The 22,601-nt window shown below is 45.7% G+C and overlaps 2 protein-coding genes across 4 annotated transcripts in view; one reads left to right on the forward strand and one right to left on the reverse strand.

The window, feature by feature from the left end:
• Positions 1-9,428, forward strand: part of LOC106900339 — a 9,593-nt gene extending 165 nt beyond the window's left edge. Inside the window, exons 2-8 of the mRNA XM_014962368.1 lie at positions 714-929; positions 1,536-1,719; positions 2,026-5,274; positions 5,979-6,164; positions 6,491-6,663; positions 6,985-7,102; positions 8,152-9,428. Of these exons, the coding sequence (XP_014817854.1) occupies positions 724-929; positions 1,536-1,719; positions 2,026-5,274; positions 5,979-6,164; positions 6,491-6,663; positions 6,985-7,102; positions 8,152-8,397 (4,362 nt within the window). The 5' untranslated portion in view covers positions 714-723 and the 3' untranslated portion in view covers positions 8,398-9,428. The remainder of the gene's footprint in view (positions 1-713; positions 930-1,535; positions 1,720-2,025; positions 5,275-5,978; positions 6,165-6,490; positions 6,664-6,984; positions 7,103-8,151) is intronic.
• A 2,074-nt stretch (positions 9,429-11,502) lies between these two features.
• The window catches only part of ZC3H6 (zinc finger CCCH-type containing 6), a 31,404-nt gene continuing 20,305 nt past the window's right edge, over positions 11,503-22,601 (reverse strand). For all 3 annotated transcript variants that reach the window (XM_014962512.1, XM_014962511.1, XM_014962513.1), the window contains 7 exons: positions 21,697-21,813; positions 20,113-20,224; positions 19,344-19,453; positions 18,306-18,559; positions 17,095-17,615; positions 16,600-16,839; positions 11,503-14,357 (listed from right to left, as the gene is read on the reverse strand). In XM_014962512.1, the coding sequence (XP_014817998.1) occupies positions 12,856-14,357; positions 16,600-16,839; positions 17,095-17,615; positions 18,306-18,559; positions 19,344-19,453; positions 20,113-20,224; positions 21,697-21,813 (2,856 nt within the window). In that variant the 3' untranslated portion in view covers positions 11,503-12,855. The remainder of the gene's footprint in view (positions 14,358-16,599; positions 16,840-17,094; positions 17,616-18,305; positions 18,560-19,343; positions 19,454-20,112; positions 20,225-21,696; positions 21,814-22,601) is intronic.

Genomic DNA, 22,601 nt, shown 5'->3' on the forward strand with positions numbered 1-22,601 from the left:
CCCCCCCCCCGGGGGAGCACCCCCCGGGCTGAGGCGGCCCTTGGGCCCCGATAACATCCCCGGCCTCGGGAGAGCTGGAGGGATGCCCGCGGGGTGCCAGCTACCAGCCTGCCGCTGCTCCCTGCAGCCCCACGCGGGTCAGCAGCAGGTGCTTGCCTTCCACCCTGTCTGCAACAGGAACCCAGTTATGGTAATCAAGGTGTAATTAATCACACCCGCCTCCCGTGGGTTCCGATCCCTGCCCAGGAGCTGTCTGCATGGGCACAGGCCCGCAGTGGCGCGGGCACCCCCATTTCCCCACCAACAGCTGGGTGCTAACAGGTACCATCACCATTGCCATCACTGTCACCGGGTCTCGCTGCAGGGAACAGCCCGTCCCCAGCGCCCCTCTGCAGGAGCAGGTAAGGAAATAGCTGGGCTGACATAAGGATGGGAGCCAACTGGGTGTGAATTCAGGACTGTGGGACGGGTCTGGGGCACCCCTGAAGCACAGCCGGGCCTTGGAGCCTAGCAAAGCCAGGCTGTGGAGCCAGGGAAGGAAAGCTGGGGCAAAAACAAGGTGCTGACCCCGTTGCAGGGCTGGAACACTACTGGGTTTACTCCCTCCCAAAGCCAGAAGCTGCCATCCAAATCCAAGGTCACGGGGAAAACTGATAACAGCTACACACTGCGAAGGATCCCAGCTCATCCCAGGTTTTGTTTCCCTTTTCCAGGCAGGACACAATGGAGCCGTTTTATCTCTATGACCTTGGGCTCCTAACAGAAAACAAAGCTATTCAAAGGATCCTCTGCCCCATGGCAGCACAGCTCTGCCATCTGATCCTCGCCCTGGAATGGGAAGATGGGATCTGTCAGGCCTTTCCCAATTTAGGGGACAATGCGGAAATATTATCCAAAGCCACAGGGGAACTCGCTTCTGTTGCAAGAAGGTGAGTGTGCTGGGCAGCTCCTGGGCAGATTTGGGGGCTGGGAAGGAGGAGGAAGGGATAGCAAAGGAACTGGCAGGGAGCCTGCCTCTCCTGCCTGGTGCTCCCTGCCTGCACCTTGCTGAAGGTGGGAACGGGAGGAGGAAGGGATGGAGAACATGAGAGGGGGAACAGGATTGGGAAGGGAAAAGGAGAGACGGGAGAAAGCAGGGATATGTGCTCGGAAGGGACATGGCGAAGCAATACCTCAACAAGCAATATTTAACCTTAAGACATCTTAAAATAATCATTGGGCAATTGACCAAATGCTTGAGTGAATTTACTGAACGCTTCCGTAAACTGGAGCCCAAACCCACAGATTAGGCACTGGCTGCTGGGTTATTTGGCTGTTACAGCTAGGGCAGATAGCAGACACCGTGTCTTAAAGTGAACTGCAGTCGCTGCAAAAGGTTCTTAAACAGTTTGCAAACAGGGCTAAAATCAATTCAAGCCCAATTAAGGTCAGGTGTGGCTAATTGTTGCGATAAAGCCCAGGAACAGCACATGCTGTCTGCCAAGGCTGGTACTCACAGGATGGTGGAGAGCTGAGCCCAGCGGTTTCTGTTCCAGGTTGGCTGAGGAGTCCAGCGATGAGGTGTTCAAAGAGGAGATGCATCCTGCAGCCCAGTCCCTTGTCCAAGCCGGGAGGTGCGTTCTGCTGGTAGCCCAGAAGCTCCAGGTGCAGCCAGACAACCCTGGCCACAGAGAGGAGCTGGCTGTGTCGGCAAAGAGGGTCTTAACAGAGACAGTGAAGGTAACAATGGAGGGGGTTAATGCTGGCAGGAGCAGGGAAAGGTGTTGGGCCGGGACGCAGCAGTGGGTTAAAACTGCAGCTGTTGGAGGGACAAGAGCTCCTCCACCAGGACTTGGGGTGGGGTTTGAGGGAAGCTCTAGCTGGAGCAATGGTCGTTTCTTCACCGTGTGCTCACTAGGGCAGGTCACACATCTCCTTGCTTCCCTCCAAGGGCTGGGGTGTCAGCTTGGGAAAAAATAGTGAACAGGGGTTCTTGCGCCTTACCACTCTGACTGGTTTTTCTGTTGTTTTTTTCTTCCTGGTTAGATCCTTCAGATTGAAGATGCTGCTGGGACGAGGAGGATAATTCAGGCTGCCAGCTGGCTTTTGGAGTGCCTGAGTGTGCTGCGGGATGCAGGGGATATGCCAGGACTGCTGGCTGCTTTCTGGACCTTTTCAGAGGCCTTGCTTCTGCTGAGCAATCTGACAGCAAAGCACCTCGAGGAACTTGGAGATTGTCCTCAACAGAAGAGCTTGGCCCAAACTTTGCAGCTGCTTCACAAGTGCATTCCTTTGCTCCACGCAGCCAAGCACAGCGATCTTAAACGCTCCTGGGGTCAGCGAGCCAACCTGTCCAAAGATTATGCTTTCCAGCTAATGGAGAGCACCATCAAAGAGCTCACTTCCCTGCTCGTCGACAATACAGTCAGAAGGGAGCCATGGGACAGAAGCGGGACCTTCTCCCAGCACGTGAGCAGGCTGCTGGCTCTCCTCTCTTCCCCAGACCCAGTGCAGCTCTCTGACAGTGAGCTCAGCGCTCACGTGGAAGCAGTCGTTTTCTACTGCATGCTTCTGGCAGACTCATCCAGGTCAGATCTGAAGCTGGACCTGGTAAAGCATTGCTGGGTTCTGCTACAGCTGAGGAAGAGCATCTGCAGCCATGTAAGCCAGGAGAAAGGGTGGTCAGGGCAAAGCTGGGGAGAAAGCAGTCTGGAGAAGGAATTGCACACCATGAGAGAAGAGGTAGAGACTCTCGACCAGGCAGTGCTCACAGCTACTCTGTGCCAAATCCTTGACACCTTCTTTGTGGGTAAGGAGCCCCTGAGGCAGTTAGTTGAAGATGCCCTTAGCCTTATTGGTACAGGGTGTTTTCCAGCAGGACAAGGAGGATTTTTAAAGAAACTTCAGCCCCTCGTTGCCACCTTCTTCACACATGCCCAGCAGATGCTCAGAGTGGCAGACTTTGTTCTGGCAAGGTGCACCAAAACGCAAACTGCTAGAGAAATTGGAGAGTGGGTAGAGTATTTGAAGAGACTCCTTGCCAGTCTCCCTCCGCTGCTTACAGAAATGAGCAGAAACACAGCCCAGATGAGAGCTGCTGAGCAACTGCAGTCCTTGCACCACACATGGGCTGGAACAACAGAAAGCCTCTTGCGGTGTTTTGAGGAGACAGTCAGCATGTGTGAATTCCTTACGCTGTCTGTCCAGGAAATGGCCAAGCACAAGGAATGGTGTGAAAAGGCCCTGGAAAGTGAGGACCCCGAGGGGCTCTCTTGGCACGCAACTCGCCTCATCAGTTGGGCTCGGTGGGTGGTTGAAGCTACCACCAGGTATGTGGACAGAGCCACAGACCCCATTTTCAGGAATGGCTTGCTGGTTTGGGTTGAGCAACTGGCCACCTCCATCCTTGAGCTGAAAGCGGTCACAGCCCCTTGTCCAGAGAGAATCTCCTGCCTCCAAACTAGGGATATCTTTTCAAAGGTAGCGAGCTGCCTGATGGATTCTGCTCACCATGTCCGAGATGGGCTGGATGGGTCCAACCACCCAGAGATCCTCAGCCCTCTCCGAGAACAAGTGAGAAGCACTGATGCTTCAAGGGCACTTGAACTCCACCCATCCCGTGCTGGGCTAAAAAACATGATGGATGAGGCTGCATTGCAAGAAGACATCTTAAGCCATCCGTCTCCACAAGCAGATAATTTACACCTGGATGCCATTCCAAGGAAAGGAGATGTGCACCCTGTCATTACAGCTCTCCTAGCAGCAACGAGGGCCCACGATATGGCAGCTGTCAATGCTGCTTGTGCCGCCTTGCTTGAGCTCTCCAACAGCTCTGTCGAAGCTGCAAAGGAGGCACTGCCTGTTGCTGAGTCTCCCCAGATGGAGACACTGGGGCAGTACCAGAAGATGGTGTTGTTGACACCATGTGTTGTTAGTCTGGCCAGGGAAACAGCCTCAAGGCGGCTTTGCTGTCCAGGCAGGCTTCTTCAAATGGCACTCACGCTCTCCGAAGGGATCTGTAAGACACAAGAGTGCCTGGCAGCCATGTCAGGCTCTTGGTATAGTCTGTCTCAGCAGGTACTTGGCTTTATCTTGTCTGCTGACTTCCTGAGCAGCAAACAGGCTTTGGACGAGACCATGGTGGGTTTAGCAGGAATGGTTCAGTTAGCAGAAGGCATTGCAAGCACGGCCCGTAGTAAGGGAAATCCCACTTCCCCTGACGTCTGGGAGAGCTTTCTACAGGTCCAAGCCAAGTTTTCATGTGCTCAGAGGAACAACAAAGTGTTACTTGAGAAAGCAGCATCCTTTGAGGGCTCCTGCAGGGTGGGAAAGGCCAGCCTGGAGCTGCAGTGTCTCCAGTGGGCCATCAGTATGCACGTCCTGCTGAGCTCTGTGGATCAGTTCATCGGCAGGGACGTCCTGTTCCTGAGGGAGCTGAGGAGCGCCATGAACAATGAGCTTTGCTTGCGGAGCCTCTTGGCTGCTGTGTCTGAGAACTCTCTGAGGCTGCAGGAGGCCGCCCGGCTTTCTTACCTGTCCTGCCCTGAGGACTGTGGTCGCAGTGAAATCCTCGTGCTCAGGGAGGAGATAAAGGTGCTAGTGGAAGCACTGCTGGATGCCTCCAGTACCCTCTCGGTCTCCCCGCTGTCTACTGCCAGCTTGTACGTTCGCTTTGAGCTTCTGCAGAGAGACCTGGCCCTCAGGGCCAAGGCCTTATTGCTCCACCTGGAGAAGGTCAATACCAAACACCTGCAGGTCATCCGCGATGTCGTTGGACCAGCCCTGTCCTCTACCCCTCAAGAGGACGGGGAGAGGAGAAAAGAGGCCTTTGAAGAGAAGGCAAGTCGGTTAATGGCCAACGTTCAGTGGGTCAAAACCACCCTCCAAGACATCCTGGAGTCCAGTGCTCAATTGCAATCGCAGGCAAACCTGCTCTCCATCGCAGACCACCTCCTGGTCCTCACGTCTGACGCAGTGGGCAGCGCCAGCCAGCTGTTCAACAGCCACCAGGACAAAGCTCATCTTCACCTAGACAGTATTGTCTGGTACTGGTCAGCAAAGGCCCACTACCTCATCACACAGCTGCAGGCTGTCCAGGGCATCGATGAACACGTCCTGCAGCTCATGAGACAACACTTGCAGAACACAGAGGACCAGCACCTTCCACGACGACACAACAGCCCAGCGAAGCTCTTCCCAGCCCGAGAGCTTCATGCTCTGAGCCATGCCAAGTCAGCAGAAACTTGCCCAAGCAGGAGCAGAGGAGGAGGTGGAGCTGGTACAGTACATGAAATGGTACAGTAGCTTTTTCCCCCCATCAACTCTTACTGCAGGGTGACAGTCGGGGCTGTCCGACAGCCCTGTTACCCACACCACGGAGCACTAAGGTAAGTGATATTGGCAGGGACCTCTGGAGGTCAACAGTCCAACCCTCTGGCCACCTTCAGTTAGATCAGGTTGCTGGCTGCCCTATTCAGCTGAGTTCTGGACATATGATCTGACAGACACTCTGTAAATAAAGTCATCTCCAAAGTGCTGTTTGTGAGGAGCAGAGGGCTGTACTGCTCTCCCTCCCCTGAAACATTACCCTGCTGTGCTCAGCTCCTTACCTCCCCACAAGCACCCTTTGGGAGTACCAGCAGCTCCGCTCCCACAACTGCTTTTGGATGCCAGGAGCTGGCAAAGGCTTCAGTACATGATCCAGATCACTCAGCACAGTCGTTTACAGCACTTAATTGTACTTCTCAACAGTGAGCACCGTCAGCTCACATGACACTACCACCCATTTGGAGATAGCTCCAGGAGATGATGGGATGGGGAATTGGAATTTGATAGTCCCACTGTGCAGGGGATGGAGGAGAGAAGGTCTGGTTGGGAAGGCAGAGCAGACCCCGCAAGGTGGTGGGCAGCTCTCCCATCTCCTTTACTCACCAAAAACTGCTTCAGAAACACACAGACAGAGACTTCTCAGTATCACTCTAGGCTTAAAATCTGTTCAGTTACTGTCTCAACAGCACAAGAGCAGTCCTCCCAGCGTCTCCCCTGCCAGCAGCCCTGTGAAGCACGAGAGAGAAAACAGAGACACATGGAAGGGTGACCCTAGTAAGATGTCCCAGGTCACCAAGGACATGGCAACAAGGATGCTTCACATGACTCAGTTCCTGAGGAAGAAGGGTCCCATCATGGTATGGAGTGTTTCATCCCCTCCACCCCGACACTTTAATAAGCATAAAGAAAATATGTTTTCCTTAAGAGCCCAAGTCAAAGCCAGTGACGGGGCTGCCCAGCACCTGCTGAAAGCCCTGCAGTACCCTGCTCTTCTAAGGGTGGCACTGGCTGCATTTATGCAAAGCAATAGAAATTACTTCCTCTTGATTGGATGTGAACCTGGTGCCCGGTCCTTTCCTTGTTTCAGAATACATCTGGCCTTCCTGGACGCTCCTGTTCTGCAGGAAAGGTGGTCTTTTTTCTCCTTCTCTCCCCAAACACGTGTATTTCTATTTTCTTTTAGAGCAAGGACCAGCTTGTTGCCTGTGCGAGGCAAATGGCTTCTGATGGCCAGGTGTTTGTTAAATTTGGCCACATCGTTGCGAAGCACTGCCTGGACAGGAGATGCTCCACAGAGCTGCTGTGTGCTGCAGAGCACACCCACACCATCAGCAGCCAGCTCAGCATCGTGGCCAGGTGAGTTGCTGGGGTCAAGGACAATCTCTCCCAAGGCTGGTGCCCCCCTTCACAAAGAGATGTGCACAGTGGTCTCCAGATGTTCTTCTTAGATCAGCACGTAGAGTGTAGTGTTCAGTTCCAATTCAGGGGGCTCCCTCTCCTCTTCCTGCTGCTGTGAACACCCCCTTCCTCCCCTGGTTTGCCTGCATCTATGGAAAACTGCTCTGATAGTCCACGGGACAATCTTCTGGTTTTGAAGTAACTGACAGCGTTCTGGCCACAAAGGGGAGGCATGCTGTCTGATGCTCTTCCAGTAAATCCTTTAAAATGTCTTTTAAGGGTGAAAGCAGTCACTGCAGAGAGCAAGTCCTCTTCTGAGCTGCTTGTGAGCAACGCGCAGAACCTCATTCAAGCAGTTTTGCATGTTCTGAAGGCAGCTGAGGCAGCGTGTATCAAGGTAAGTTAACGCCGATGGCATCAAACACGTTTTGCAAGGTGAGCCCGTGCTGTGGGGAGCTCCTACAGCCAAGGCTGGGGATGGGAGGTGAGAGCTGGCTGCCTGGGGACCCCTGTGACTCCAGCTGGGGGTGGATTCTCACTGTGATGTTCTTATTTCATGCCTTTCTGCTTTGTTTCCAAAGCTCACTGTGCATCTTTCCAGGCATTGAGTCTGCTCTGTCGGTGCTACCAACTCTGGAGTTGTCTTTAGCTGGTCCATTTCCCATTTCATTTTTGGATAGGAGAGCAGCACCATCTCTCTGGAGGCCTCAATTTGAAAATAGTCCATGTCAGTGTTAGCCTTTATGTTGTCTCAAGATGAGCTTTGATCAAAACTCCCAAGTAATTCCCTGGCAGCTGCCAACTGCTGATTGATCCAACTGTAAATAATTTGTGAGAACAGACTTTATGTGAAAGCACTCAGAAAATTAGTGCAAATACAACCTCTCCACTGATGCAGTTTTTCATTGTGTGCCTTGGCCTCCTTTATAATCCTACAACTTTTGCTGAGCTCCAGCACATCATCTTGAAAGAGACATGGCTTTGATTAGAATCCTATTTGATGAACGATCTGAACAAGGGTGGCAAAGCTCCTCTTGTGGTTAATTGCCCATACTGTTCAAAGATACTATATATGTCCATTTTTAAAAGCTCCTCCTGTGGTTAATTGCCACAAATCTGTTCAAAGATACTATATATGTCCATTTTTGGCTTTGCTGATGTCAGCCTGAAGTAACTAACCATTCTTTTATTTTGATTGTCTAGATCACTAAGTCCTTTATGACCTGGCTTCTTCCCTTTGGAAATTTCCCTGCTTATCAATAAACTATACTGTCTTCATTTTATCCTTCTGTAAGCAGGCTTTTAAGCATTTTAAGCATTAACAGGTAGAGGTGACACATTGGTCGCACTCTCATTGATACATTCAGACTTTCATATCATTTAAGATATTTTAAACAATTTAATGTACAACAATATATTAAAGCTTGTAAATATTTTGTCTAATAGGGTTTGCGACAGCCCCTGCCTGACTCCGAAGAAGAAGAAGTAGCTGCTTTCTGCATGCATTGGAGAAAAACTCTGTTGTGGCATAGAGCCAAGGAGTCTTTAAACTCAGACAGGGATGATTTAGGGCTCCGCAAGACTCAGGCAAGGGCTGAACCCACCCTGACAGCGATGGTGCAAGAACAGTCACCTCAGACCAAGCATCTAAAACCTGTTAAAGGACATACAATTATGGATCTCCACCTGTAAAACCAGGAAGGGGTTTCTGTTAGAGGGGAGCTGCATGGCTAACTGGCCTTGCAGGAGGGCTGAGAGTGCAAAGCCTGAAAAGGCTGTTGTGTGCTGGCTGCTCCTCCTGTGGGAGACTCCACGCTGCAGAGACACTGCTTCCTTTTGGCCACGGAACGAAGAGATGAATAAAATGATGCCACACGCTAGTGTACTTCCTGAGAGGCCTCTCGTCCAGATGGCACTGGAAGTTGAGTAATAAGATGTGATACCAAGCCACAGAGGACACAGGAGCTGGGGAAGAGCTTTAAGACTCAGTCAAAGGGAAGGCACAGAGTTTCCTGTTTGGTAAAATATCATTTGCCAATCTTTGTTACCTGGCACAGGAGTCACTCTGAAACCATTATTCTTGAGTCAACAGCCACCAAGTAGGTCTACAATTCTTTATATTTGTATAATACACACCCTCCTACAGCTGTGAGCCAGCTCTGGCTCTTTGTAGTCAATCAGGCTTTTTTTTTTTCTTTTCTTTGGCAAACATTGCTATAGGAAAGATAGCATTTGATGAGGTACCTTCATCATGTTTCTTTCAATAACTGTTAGTTCCTCTGTGTTCCTCAGCACCCAAGATGTGAACAGAAGGATGTAGGAACACGCTTGTAGCAGCACCAGCAAATCTGGGTGGATGTGAGGATCAGGGAGTTCTGTAAATGACTGAATTGCTCATCTCCAGCACAAGACAGCCTCAGACCTGGGAGGTCTTTCTCAGGCCCTGATCTTTAGCACACTATCAAACTTTTTTTCAACCATCACCTTTTTAGCAACTGTCACCTTTTCTTCTAAAGGTAGCAATCCTAAATGCTGCACAGGAAGGGCAGCCAGAGACATATAATCCTGCAGAGGATCCAGTGCACAGGTTGGAGTCCATATGTAAAATAGGAACTCAGAGGAGAACATGAAAAAGGCACTGCGAAAGCTGGAGGAAAGAACTGAATGTGCAGGAAGGCTGAGGGACAGGATCACTGATTTTTGAAATGTAAACCAGGACTTTAATTAAGTATTCTCAACATTGCAAGAATAAATGTATTTATATTGCAATATAAAGGATTTATGTGAGAGTCTTTTCATCATGGTAGAAAAATATTAAACCAGGCTACCTAGTGAGGTTAGAAATCTCCCTAGCAGTATGTTTATCATGGGGCAGCAAACACCAGGTGGTGATTTAGGAATGATCAGTCTTTCTGAAGCACAGAGAGCAGACGAGATCAGAGACAAACATTTTACTCCTCCACATCTCCAGGACTAGCAAGAGTGGGAAGCATTCTGTCTCACCTGCTGCTCCTGACTCGGCAGATCCTGCAGAGAAATTGAGACTTTTCTCCCAAAACCCCTCTCAGCCCCAGAACTCTCTTTTACCCAGAGTAAAACATTCAATGCTGGTATCACCCACCTCACAGCTACAGGCTACCAGAGCACCCAGGACCAACGACACCAGCTGCTCCTGCTCTCCACAGCCGTGCTTCACAATCTCAGGGGCATGAATTGCAAGTGTCCAAGGGAAACGCTGCTCTTTGCACTTGTGGAAGAGACAGAAACAAACCTCCCCTGCGAAAAGAGAATCAATCCACACAGCAGATCAGACCTGCAGCCCCTTCCAGCCCACCTTGATGTGGTGAGACTGTCCCACACACACCTTCCTGCCACCTCTGGCACCCCGATGCCTTTCCCCAATGTCTTAGATGTGGTACTGAGGGATATGGTGTAGGGGAGGACTTTGTAGAGTAGGGGAGATGGTTGGACTCGATGATCCCAAGCAATGCCTTTCCCCTGTCAGGTAGTTTAGTACTTGCACTGTAGCAGGGAATCTCCTCCCTCTCAGGTAGTTTAGTACTTGCACTGTAGCAGGGAATCTCCTCCAGGTTTCAAGACAGCGCAGTAACAGCAGCGGGCACACCAGAGCGAGCGTAGACTCGGGGAAGAAATCTGCAACAAATAAACCAGGGAGCACAGGTGGATGGAGGAACCAAGCAGCAGCCTGCAGACCCTCACGCTGTAGCTGGGGAGGCAACACAGGGACCTGCTGCCTGGGCACGGCTGGATCTGGGAAGAAGGAAGGAAGGAGGTGGTTACACATGGAGACAACAGACTGCAAGGACTAGCTGGCCCCTTCCAAACGACATTTCCTCCTTACTTTGCACCCCTTCTTTTCCAAAATAAAGACCTGTATTGTATTAAAGATATTGAGATGACAGTGGATCTCCAAGGCTAGAAGCCAGCGCTCTGCGTCCCCCTACCAGAACACACCCCCTGCAACTCCAAAATGGGTCCATAACCAGAGCGATGGCAAACCACCTCAGATCCTTCAGGTACCTCAGTTGTAAGGTATGCCATTTTGCTCTTGGTATCAAAGCTTTTCCTTTGACTCTTATTTTTCCAGTACTTTCAAAAAAACACAGAGAAACCAATTCAGTGATGATGTCATCACTACACTGCAAGGTGTAACCTCAGGTTAGCGTTACGAGCACTTTCCACACCTAAATGTGAAGCCACACATCTTTGCTTCAATACTGTCATTTTTTTCTTTTTGTTCCCTTACCAGTCCATGTGTTGTTTCCAAACTATTTCTATTTTTCCCTGTTGTCCACTTCTGCTGGCTTGTTTTTTTGATGAAGTTCTTTATCAGCCAAATTTGTCCCCAGATGAAGAAATAGTAAATAATTAAGTTCCAAAATAACAACCAAGTTTATGTCTTGTTATCTAGTTTTCAATTCTTTTGAGTGAGCACAATTCAAAATATCATAAAATTAATACCATTTACTGTCTGGGAAATTAGGAAGGCAAACTGAAACCAGTATTGCTTTCAAGGGATGTCTCCTTGGCCATGTTTTGCACATGTAGAAGTCAAGAGCTTCCCTGGGTTCATCTAAGCTCTGCTCCCCAGTGCAAGACGCTCGTATTCTTGCCTGTTTGTCTCACAGGCACAAGAAACCAAAACCTCAGAATTTGGGATAAACACTGTACCGTACCAGTCATAAGCATTACTTGGGCCAACAAACAGAAACAAAGAGGAAAAAGTCCACCAAGGAAGAGACTTAATGCAAAGAAACATTCCAAGTGGGCGGGAACCAGATGGCAATTGAGCAGACGGCAAATTTTTATTGTAAACATAGCTAGCTAGGTATGACTACATTTCCTCTAGATAAAAAGCAACCCAAAAGGCAAAACAAGAGAGGCTTTGAGGACAGTTGTGCTCTTGGCATGCAACATCTTCAGAAATTAAAGAACATGCATGACATTTCTCATAGTGATGCTGGTAACTGTAGTAGGAGAACAATGACGACCCTCTCCAAATCAGCAGTCTGAGCAAACCATCTCCACTGGGGTTCAGTACAAGATTAATTTAAAAACCCACTACTACCATCTGACTGCAAAGCAGTGTAGCTGCTGCACTAAAACCAACAGTTTTAGTCACCTCCATCCTTCAGACGCCCTCACTGCTCTTCCCTCAATGCTGAACTAGCTGCCAACATGTCAACATCACAGTCATCACCAGACTTTAACTGTACCCTTTTTAATTTTTTTGTTAAAAATGTCATATAGACACCATGAATACAAGTACTGCAGTTACATCAATACAAAAAAAGCAATACAAATTAAGCGGCTGAATACAAAAATACATTGAAATACATGAACACCACAATGTAACTCATAGCACTAATCAGAATTGTGTATGCGTGAAAAAATTAAATAAAAACCTTTTTTGTATTAGACAACTTAGGTATTCTCCACTTTTAACAGTAACTTTCTTCTAGTTATGTACTTCACAATTTCTTCTATATACAGCATAGAATAAAATACTTTTAGAAGATATGACATTTTTATCCTCAATACGCGATATAGGTCTCTTTTACACTAAGAATATTGACTGCATGAATAAAAACTGTCAATGTCTTACATCAACTGATCTGAAAAGGAGGATCAACATTTTCCTTTTAACATCATTTACGTAGGTTTTAAATCAGTTAGTAGGTTTGGCTTGATGCGTCAGACAGTCCTCGTTAAACAGTGTCTCTCACAGTAATGTACATAATATTGCTTGTATCTATACAATCATACAAATGTGGCAATCATATCTAAATGTTGTTTATGAAAGAGACAGCTCACACATATACAGCTCCTCGGACTTTCTTAATGACTTATTTACAATGAAAGTGCTTTTATCAGCTCTAACACGATACATGGGGTTTTTTTCTACATGTCAATTATTAGTCTCCCTGAAATTGGAAAAGTATTATATAGAAAATACCACAGCTTTGCAAACACTATAGCGTACTGTATAACTGCATGTGGTTCTGAGATTAGCAGCTGCAAAGTGTTGATAATTATAATTTAAAAATAAATAAAGCAAAGAGGTAAACCAGTTACAAAACAGCAGAAAACTGCAATATTCACAACAGTAAAAAGACTTAAAATCAATTGCTAACAAAACGGTGAAGCGGTTGGATCAAAAGTCTTGAAAACATCTTTTAATGACTTATCATCTGATTCCCCATTGGGATCATTATCCTGTGTCTGAGTTACCTGTCCAGGCTGTCTGACCTGCCTCGGGTCACTGTACTGTGGTCTGATTAATCCCGATAAAGCTTGGATAGGAAGATTATGCACCGCAGGTGCGGCGCTGGAGTGTTTAGCCTGAGATTTACTGGTGCTATTTGCTTTATCTGAAGTAGCTTCCGCTGATCCTTCTGTGGTTTTTTCCACGCTCGGGGCAGTCTTCTGCAGCGACGTATCTTCAGAGAGACTGGGTTCATTTTTACCAGAATTTTTCAAAATACTTTTTTTCTGGTTCTCTCCGTTCTCTCCTGAACTGGCTGGAGCCGCATCCGCCGACGAGCTGTGATCTCTGGGATCATACAAACTGATACCACTCAGTATTGAGCCCGGAGCTCCCAGCCTCACGCCGCTGGAGGACAATTTGGGCGCGTAAGGAGGGAGAGCCTCTGGGTCAGGTTTAGCAGCTGCAGCTTCCGAGGGCTGTGATGAGCCAGCGGCAGATCGGGCGAGGCGGGGGTCAAACTTTGGGGGGTGGGAATCCTTTGCAGCTCCGTGATGCGTATCTGCACCCGACAGTCTGTGCAGTCTGGGATCGACGTTTTTCTGTAAGCGAGGGTCTCCCAGTTTGCTCGAGCTACTGGCATGTGAATCTGCAGACGGATCCAAGTACCCGCTCCTGCCCGTCAAGTTGTTTTTGGCCTTGGCAGCCAGCCGTGGGTCAGCTGGCATGGCGTTGGGATGGGGATCGGCTTTCAAATTCCGCATTTTATTAAGTCTCTGGTCAGCAATGAGGGGAGGGAGAGGTAAATTGATTGACGAGACGGGGTCAGGCTTAGGCAAAGGTATCGGGAGCAAGTCCTCGGGTGCCCATACAATATGCTTGGCAAAGTTGGGTTTCATCAGGGTGACATCCATTTTAATGTGGCTGAACTGCCTGAGCTGAGAGCGGGGATCCCTCAGCGTCACACCAGGCAAAGGTTCCAGCGGTATCAGAAAAGCTCGCTCCCTCAGTTCTCTTTCTGAGTCCTCTTCATCATCGTCCATCCCTTTTTGCTTGACTTTAACTCCAGTGTGCTGGTGGTGCAAATCCAGCTTTGCTCCCCCGAGGGATGAGCTGGCGTGACCACCCTCACTGACCTTGTGCATCCTGGGATCTCGTGCAAGCCGCGGGTCCAAGGAGGCGGACTCCGAAGGCTTTCTGGGGTTGGACCTCGGGGAGGCCCGCAGTCTGGGGTCAGCAGCCTGAGGCCCTGAGCCTTTGTCTTTTGCCAGCCTGGGATCAGTGGGAATACCAAGCATGTGCTGCTCTGTGGAATGTTGTTGCCGATTCCTAAAATTTTCGCTCTGTTTCTTTAGGGTTTTTAGTATTGATTTAACACTGCTCCCCTCTTCCTCTTCACTACTGGAATACCAGTTGACATTGTCATCTGAAAAAAAAATAATAAAATTATTCAAGCAAACAACCACCAGGGAATACAACACATTTACTCATACAAAGGGTAACTTCTCAGTACAACCAGACTGAGAAAACCTGAGATTAAGTCATCACTCCCTGTATGAAAACAACCGTACTCTAAAATGACAAAAATCAATTTAAATGAAGAACTGACTTAACAAAAAAAAAAAATGTAGCTGGTCCCAAATTGTGCCGCATTCTCTCCACGTATCTCTCTGTCAATATTAATCTGGGAAAATAACCTACTGTCAAGCAATTATTTCTACCAGTGCTACTAAAAGAAACCATTACAAATCTGAGTCTTGATGAAAATTACCTTCATTGAGGGATAGTAGAGCAAAAAGGAAAATGGCACCTTGCAGCAGCCTTAAACCAGATAAATTACTAATGTGGAATTTTCTGCCTCATTACAATCCAAATCACAAGGTTTTGGGGAGAGATCGAGATTCAGGAAAGGAAGAAATAAGAATATTTAATTTTACAGGACAAATTCTCAACTATCTCATGCAATTTACTGGAAAGCCTTATCAATGCAGCTGTGTCCTCTGGTCCACCTCCTAAACTTGCCTACTTGCTGAAGGAGCCTAGCAGTCTATTCTGGCTCAGTAAAATGAGAAATGGCAACAAAGCCCACCATCATCCCCAGTATCTACTGCACTATAACGTGTCCTTCCTAAATGATTCTAGTGTCTGTCCTGGTTCCAGCAGGGCCAGGGCTGATTCTCCCCAGGCTCTAGCAGGGACACAGGTATCCCATCCCATGGAGCCGTGCCCGGGGGCAGTGGGGAGCTGGGGGGAAGCTGAAGCTTGGGAGTGTCTGGGGTGCAGTCAGTCAGCAGTGGTATTGTGTTTGTATATTCCTCTGTCCACGTTACTGCTATTGTTTTCTTGTTCCCTTTGCTGTTCTGTTAAACTGCCTTTGTCTCAACCCAAAGTGTTGCCTTTTTCTTCCGACTCTCCCCCCACGTCCGTGAGGGGGCTGAGAGAGTGGCCACCCCGTGGTTCTTTGCTGCCATCTGAGGCTAAACCACGACAAGTCACCCAAATATTCAACAGTAGGGAGTGAGATGTTGTTGGAGGCACTAACAGGAACATTTTTCCATTACACAGCTTTCTGACAGCCCTCTAGACGGGAGGACCAGGCACTCTAGAGCACTGGTGAGAAGCCTTCACTTCAGCCTAGATTAGTCTGTGTCGCTCGGTTTCGTACGCAGCCTGGAGGGCTGTGTATCCAGATCTCTTCTCACCACCTGATGAGAATTATATTGGCAATGTCCTCGAAAACATTTGATATGGCAACTGCCTTTTGGTTACACAGAAGATGCATTTCTGGTCACAAAACCTATCAGCCTCAGAAAAGGGTGCAGCAGGGACAAACACACTCTGTGTGGCTCCATCTGATCTGCAGGCTTACTGCTCTCCATTGTCTAGGCTACAGAAGAGCCACTCAGATTAAACACTGTAAATTTCAGATACCACAGAGGAATCATAGAATCATTCAGGTTGGGAAAGACCCTTGGGATCATCGAGTCCAACCATCTACCCCACTCTACAAAGTTCTCCCCTACACCATATCCCCCAACACCACATCTAAACGTCCCTTAAACACATCCAAGGCTGGTGACTCAATCCCCTCCCTGGGCAGCCTATTCCAGTCTCTGACCACTCTTTCTGTGAAGAATTGTTTCCTAATGGCCAGTCTAAACCTACCCTGTTGCAGCTTAAAGCCATTCCCTCTTGTTCTATGGCTAATTACCTGTGAGAAGAGACCAGCACCAACCTCTCTACAACGTCCTATACTCCTCTAGAGAAATGGAATATGCAGAAAAGATCAAGAAGCACAACTGAATAAACAGAATGTATGATGTACTCGCAGTACTGGCAGTTAGAAATAATAACCTTTCTGTTTCAATCAGGGATTTTAAGAAGTAATTGAATTATCAGCAACAGAACCTTTTAAAAGTACAAACTACATCCAAAAATTACCCACAGATCTTTCTACTTGGAACTCGAATACAGCAACTAAGCCTATACTAAAATCCTAGAACAAGCTGGGAAGGAAAATAAGTATATTCAGCTGAAAATATTATTTGAGTTGGTACTTGCACATTCACAATAATTGTGAATGGTAATGTGATGAAAATCTAAGTCAACAGATTTATTCCAGGCTATTACGTGGTCAATAAGTACGTTTAGAATTCTAATGAAATTACCTTCATCTTTGCTCATTGCCCTCTGACCCTGGCTGCTGACAGAGTCTCCATCTCTTTGATGCTTTTGACTGAGTCTTACATAAAGGGCTTTCTGCATCGCCGGCAGAAAATCCGGTACATTGATGGCTGGTTTATGGCCCATGTGGCTGCTCATGCAGTCTGACTCACTTCCACCTTGGTGTGACTCTTGAGCCATGAGGTGAGCCTGGTGATCCGTGAACTCCCCATGCCATGTCCCATCTGCAGTACAACAGAACAGAGTTAGGAGCCATCCTATACAAGCTTTTTCAGCAGAGGAGGTAGAACATCATCAAGCAAAGCTAATGTGACTTATATTACACGACTGCAATGCACGGGCTGAAAAAGCCTGTACACTGAAGACATTCCAGGAGGTTTGGCTTTCTTTCAATTGCTCAGCTTTGGAGCCATGATGTTTTAATACCACACAACTGCAAAGTGCCTTACCAAGGAAGAAGAATTGTTAAACATCCTTACCACCAGAGTTATTAGCTGGCTGGAAGTTATGTACAGCTTGATGAGAGTAGTAATTGTCATAGAAATCAGCTGGGTTCTGAATAGGCTCATAATTCATATTCGGCTGCCGTTCACCAGGAATCTGCTGGTATTGTGGTCCCGGAGGACAATGGTTCTCTCTTGGCATATTCACCATATGTCCTTGAACTCCTGGGGCATTGTAAGATCCACCAAGACCCGGTGGTGTGAGAGGTGGACCACCCTGCTGTCCTTGCATAGGCATACCAGTCTGGTTCTGTGCTCCGAGAAAGCCTGGTGGGACGCCCTGCATCGGAGGACTCTGCGGCATTCCTGGGCCTTGAGGCCCTCCGCATGGATGATGTCCAGGAGAACCTGGGTGCATTGGTGGCCCATTATGGCCTTGTGACATGCCGGGACCTGGCCCCGGACTTGAACCTGGGTTATACATATGCTGAGAATGTGGGTCATTTCCCTGAAACGGTGGTCTTGGCGGTGATGCGCTGTTATAGAAAGTTGGTGGCCTGTAGGCAAAAGAAAATAAATGAATCAAATTTTGCACCTACAAGGATCAATAGTCTTATCGGCTATCTCCTCCACCTCCTCACTCTTATAGATATGCTTGTACTTATTTGATCTTAAGTAAGATAAAAATCTGAAAGAAGGAAAATAATTTTCAGATGTCTGTTTGTACTTATTTGATCTTAAGTAGGATAAAAATCTGAAAGAAGGAAAATAATTTTCAAAGAGAGTAACTATATACATTACACATTACAGAGCTTGTGTATGTAGAACATATTTCCAGTATTATCACATGCAGAACTGGACATTTGCCTCAACTAAGAGTTTTAAACATCCCAAGGCCAACAGTCTCCATCAGTAGTGTCCATTTGCTTCCGTCAAGAAAAAGCTAACTATAAAAAAGGCTTAGAAGAAAATGAACTTTTCCCAACCTGCAAATGGAGACAGGCAAGGCAGGTACAGAGCCAAAATCAAGAGCCAATGGAGTGACCTTCTGGAAGGTCAAGGCTCAGTAAGATCTCTTCTATGGACAGCATTAAATAAGTAAATAATTATGACAACCAATATTTCACAGCTTATTAACTCAGCAGTATACTCAGAAGTATATACTGGACAACTAAACAAAAAGAATTGTTTAAATATTTATGCAGCCATATTGTAAGGAGAGTTCTACACAAAATTATAAAACCTACTTTTTTCCAATTTTGTGTGCTAAATCCACAGTAGGTTTCACAACTATCTCAAAGAGAGATGGAATTTTCTTATAGTCTCCTGAAGGATCTTGATAATTTTCTATATCGGACTCAGAAAACGCGTATTGCTCTGGTGGGGTTGGCAGAAGTCCAACCCCTGGTGGTGGTTTAGGCAGAGGAACTATGCCACGCTTTCGGAGTTCCTCCAGTTCTTTCTCATCTTCATTTTGTGGTTCCTCCTCAGTATTCAAAACCTGGAACAAAGCAATGTATCAAATACTTCATTAATTTTGCAGTACGTGCAATTCAATTTAGTCTTGCACTTGCCATTTCAATATCATTACCTGCTACAATACTACTACATACTGACATCAAACTTGGATGAATTATACATCTATTATTACTTGTTCCGCAGGACACCGATTCACAACCAGGAAGAAAACTATTTCTGTAATCAGGAAAGGACAATTTCACACTGTTTGAAGTCCATGTCCTTCAAACAGTAATTTCAAGTGACAGAAATTGAAAGATTTACTCTAAGAGTCGTCATGTTTCTAGTGTTAAAATTCAGGCCACTTTCTGTTAAGGCCTGTTGCAGAGTAATTGGAGACACAAATATCCTACTGAACACAAAGGCCAAGATTTCATGAATCATTCAGAGGAGGCACCTCATTCCTTTCCCCACCCTGAGTGCAGAAGTCAGATGATATCTAACTTCTCGGCAGCTAAAGGTAGACAACATAAAAGCTACACTTCTTGTAACAAAATACATGAAGATTTCAACAGAAAGGGATGCAAAAGGAAGTTCATGAGAGTTGTGAAAATAAACAAAGTTTGATATGGCTAAAAAATATCTGAGTAACTGATGGCAAGAAGAATTTCTGGTAGGACCACAGACTTAGTGTGCTGAAGAGCAACAGGGAAGCTTAACATTAGTGTTTAGCATCACACTCCCTAAGAACCTCACAGAAATGTTTAGCAATCTCCTCCCTCTTCTTTGTAGCAACAAACTGTGTTTACAGACTGTGAATTGCTCACCTTATCCAACAGCTCTTTTGTTTCTGCAGTCAGGGGAGCATGAGAAAACTTGCACTTATCTCCTTGATAGCATTTTGCTCCTGTGTGGTAGAACTTGCAAGGGAATTCATGTAAGCAACGCGTTAAGGATTCCTAACAAAGGCTGATTTCTAGTTTGCGCTGTTCAGCAAGTTTATAAAATTCAGCTGTCAGCTATACTTCAATTCTTCACCAGTACTTCATCTTTCCAAAGCAATGGCTTAAGGATTTTGAAAGCTAATAACCAACTTACCTCCCATTCTTCACCAGTACTTCCATCTTCCCAAAGCAATGGCTTAACGATTTTGAAAGCTAATAACCAACTTACCTCCTAGTTCCATTTAACATTCTACTAATAATTACATTATTGTGGCTTTAACGTTACTTTTGACTCGATTGTAAAATTGCAATTAAAAAGATGAAGGTCTCAATTCCAGAAGTGAACACAAGTCTTTTAAAACAAACAAGAACAGATCAGGGGTTTGAAAGTATATGGACAAATGCATCTAACTTGAAGTTTAAAACACTAAAAATCCTTAATACCAAAAACAAACCAGTAATTTTATAGGAATTTTCTCCTAACTATTTGAGAAAAAAATTAACCTTCTTGTAGTAAGTCTACATAGTCTTTGGTATAGTTTCGTAAGAAAAGAAACAGCTACCCCTAAAAATCACTTACATCAATTAAGAGTAAATATAAACTTTCAGTTTAATTCAAATTGGCTTGTTGGGGTTTTTTTTTAAAGGATATTGTGCAAATAAATGCAGTTCTCTCCTTTGGTGCAGTAACCCTGTATGTAGAACTTGCAGATTTCCTTCTTCTTTTCAATCTCTGCATCGTGATCAAATTTACACTGTTCTCCCTATAAATAAGAAAACAAGAAAAAACATTATCGATCTGAAATGCTGAGTAATCCCATTTCATATGTAAAGAAAAGCATCCTCCTTAGCTGAATTTAAACTTTCTATCTTTATTAACACATAACTGCATTATAAACACGAGCCAAAAAAGCTGTAAAAAGAGGGGCCTGAACATAGAGAAACAATTCCTGAATCGGGATACAAGGAATATACACAGTGGTCACAGTAAATAAGTTGGTCTTACAATACCAGCTCTCTTCTCTGTCTCCACCTAGCAATTAGCATTAAAAAGGCACTTAAACAAATACTTTACTGAAATTATTTTCCATATGAACAATTATGAACTTGATCAAAAAAATGGATTCTATTCTAAGGGTGTGTGGGAGAACTTTAAAAAGTCCAACCAGCAAAGTAATAAGAATCTTCCTTGTATGAAAACCAGAGTCCAAATAACATCAAGTTTATTTCAACCATATCATGTTATGCTGGAGTGGTTTTTTGCCTTTTTTTTATTTTCATGAAATATACACTAAGTGCTCTTTCAGCCACTTGTTTTAAAACTGAAGGTGGCAGCAAATACTCATCTCACTGAGCAGAGCATACTAAAATATATAAAGGTAGTGACAAATGCATTGTCTTCAATTCCCCCCTGTTTTGGGAAAAAAGCGTACCGATTTTCACCTTTACTTTGTCTGAAAAAGAAAATGTTCTGTATCTAAATACGTATAGGAACCAAATATAAACGGCGTGCTCACTTATTCAAGGAGCATGTGGCTTCTCCTAAGTGTTTTAGAACTGACTGAATTAGTTTGACATCAGAGGATGCAACTCTACAGCAGCACAAGCTTCCAAACGAAGCAACAGCAATTTTTTTTTTATGTAATAAGAGACTTGTCCTGCAAGTGCTTTTGCTTGACAGCTGACTGCTCTGAATAGCATCCTCTTCTCTCTGCTGCCTTCCACTTGCTGACTGAAGGAAGATGGTTCTTTGGTAGGGAATTCTTCTACACCATTACTACAACCCCACTTTTTTTCTTTAGAGAGACAAATAATTTAGCATAATTAAGCAATTTCTTCAATATTTCAAAATTAGCAGTAGCACGTGAAAGAGAAATGATGTCATGCATTCAGAAATCATTGCCTATTTACAGATTCCATACTTGAAAGATTTGTATATGTAAAGATGACACACTGCCAGTGTGAGTTTATGATACTATCACAATGTTTTTACTGTATATACTAATAAGCAAATACAATTATTTTTAGTAGAATTCAAAATGTGTAACAGAAGGGGATATTTTTCCACAAGCACTTCTGTTGGCATTAATCTATAAATAGGCAAAACATCAGAAATCAAAACACCGAGTTTCAATACACAAGTTTTCTGTGCATCAACTGAAGTAAAAAAGCACAGTGCATCTTCTCCCCTTCCTCACTCCGAAGCAGCAGACCGACACACACAATGCATAATTACCTTAATACACCTCCCTTCAAGGAAATATTTACAAATTTGTTTGCCTTTGTGTTCCACTGTATGCTGATTTATGAACTCCTGACTCATATTAACCCATTTCTTCACTGGCTTGCCGTCCTGTAAGAAAAATGCACATCCTACTGATTTTTACTTATTAATCGCAGTTGCAAAAATATTAGATTATACTTGGTGCACTTGTTACCCCAAAATGTGATTAACTACACCATGATTTAAGTTCTAAAAATTATTATACCCACAGCTCAAAGTAAAGATACATACATATACTTTTTTCTAGCTGCTTTAATACAGAGTCTTTTTTATAAATGCAACCATATCAGAAACTTCTTACAAGAGATGCAAATAACTTCACTGAACAGACAAAGTACCTCCCAGTTCATGAGACAATGCCCCACTAAGTCAGTGCCAACCTCCCCCCAGGGAAGGGCACCTCTGCAGACAGCCAGGAGTTGAGTAACCACCCAGGCTTCCAGACAACCACCTTGGCCACAAGGCTCTACTTCATCAATCCTTCCCCTCCACGTGCTTCTCACGCAATTGTTATCTCTAGATTATCTTCTTTTTTCTCCCATTAGAAGAAAAATAACCTGTTTCCTTATACCATGAGGCAAAGCAGAGAGGGAAGCACAATTCAATCATCACCTAACACATAAGATTTCTTATGTACCTGCTTGGGCAAATAATTGTCCCCTCTTATGATTTGATTCCCATATGGCATCTGCACTTGGGATAAACTAAAGAAAGTGCAGTAAACTCATCTAACTGTCTGGGGTAGATGTTGAGAGGGCCTGGCAGAGCTAGTGAAGTCATGGAAGTAGACTTTAATGAAGTGCTGCGTGTGACAGTGCAACAGAGGGAAGAAAGAAATGCCATTTTTGCAGTGCTGG

Source organism: Calidris pugnax, unplaced genomic scaffold, assembly GCF_001431845.1.
Source record: "Calidris pugnax isolate Ruff unplaced genomic scaffold, ASM143184v1 scaffold147, whole genome shotgun sequence".
Classification (NCBI taxonomy): Eukaryota; Metazoa; Chordata; class Aves; order Charadriiformes; family Scolopacidae; genus Calidris; species Calidris pugnax.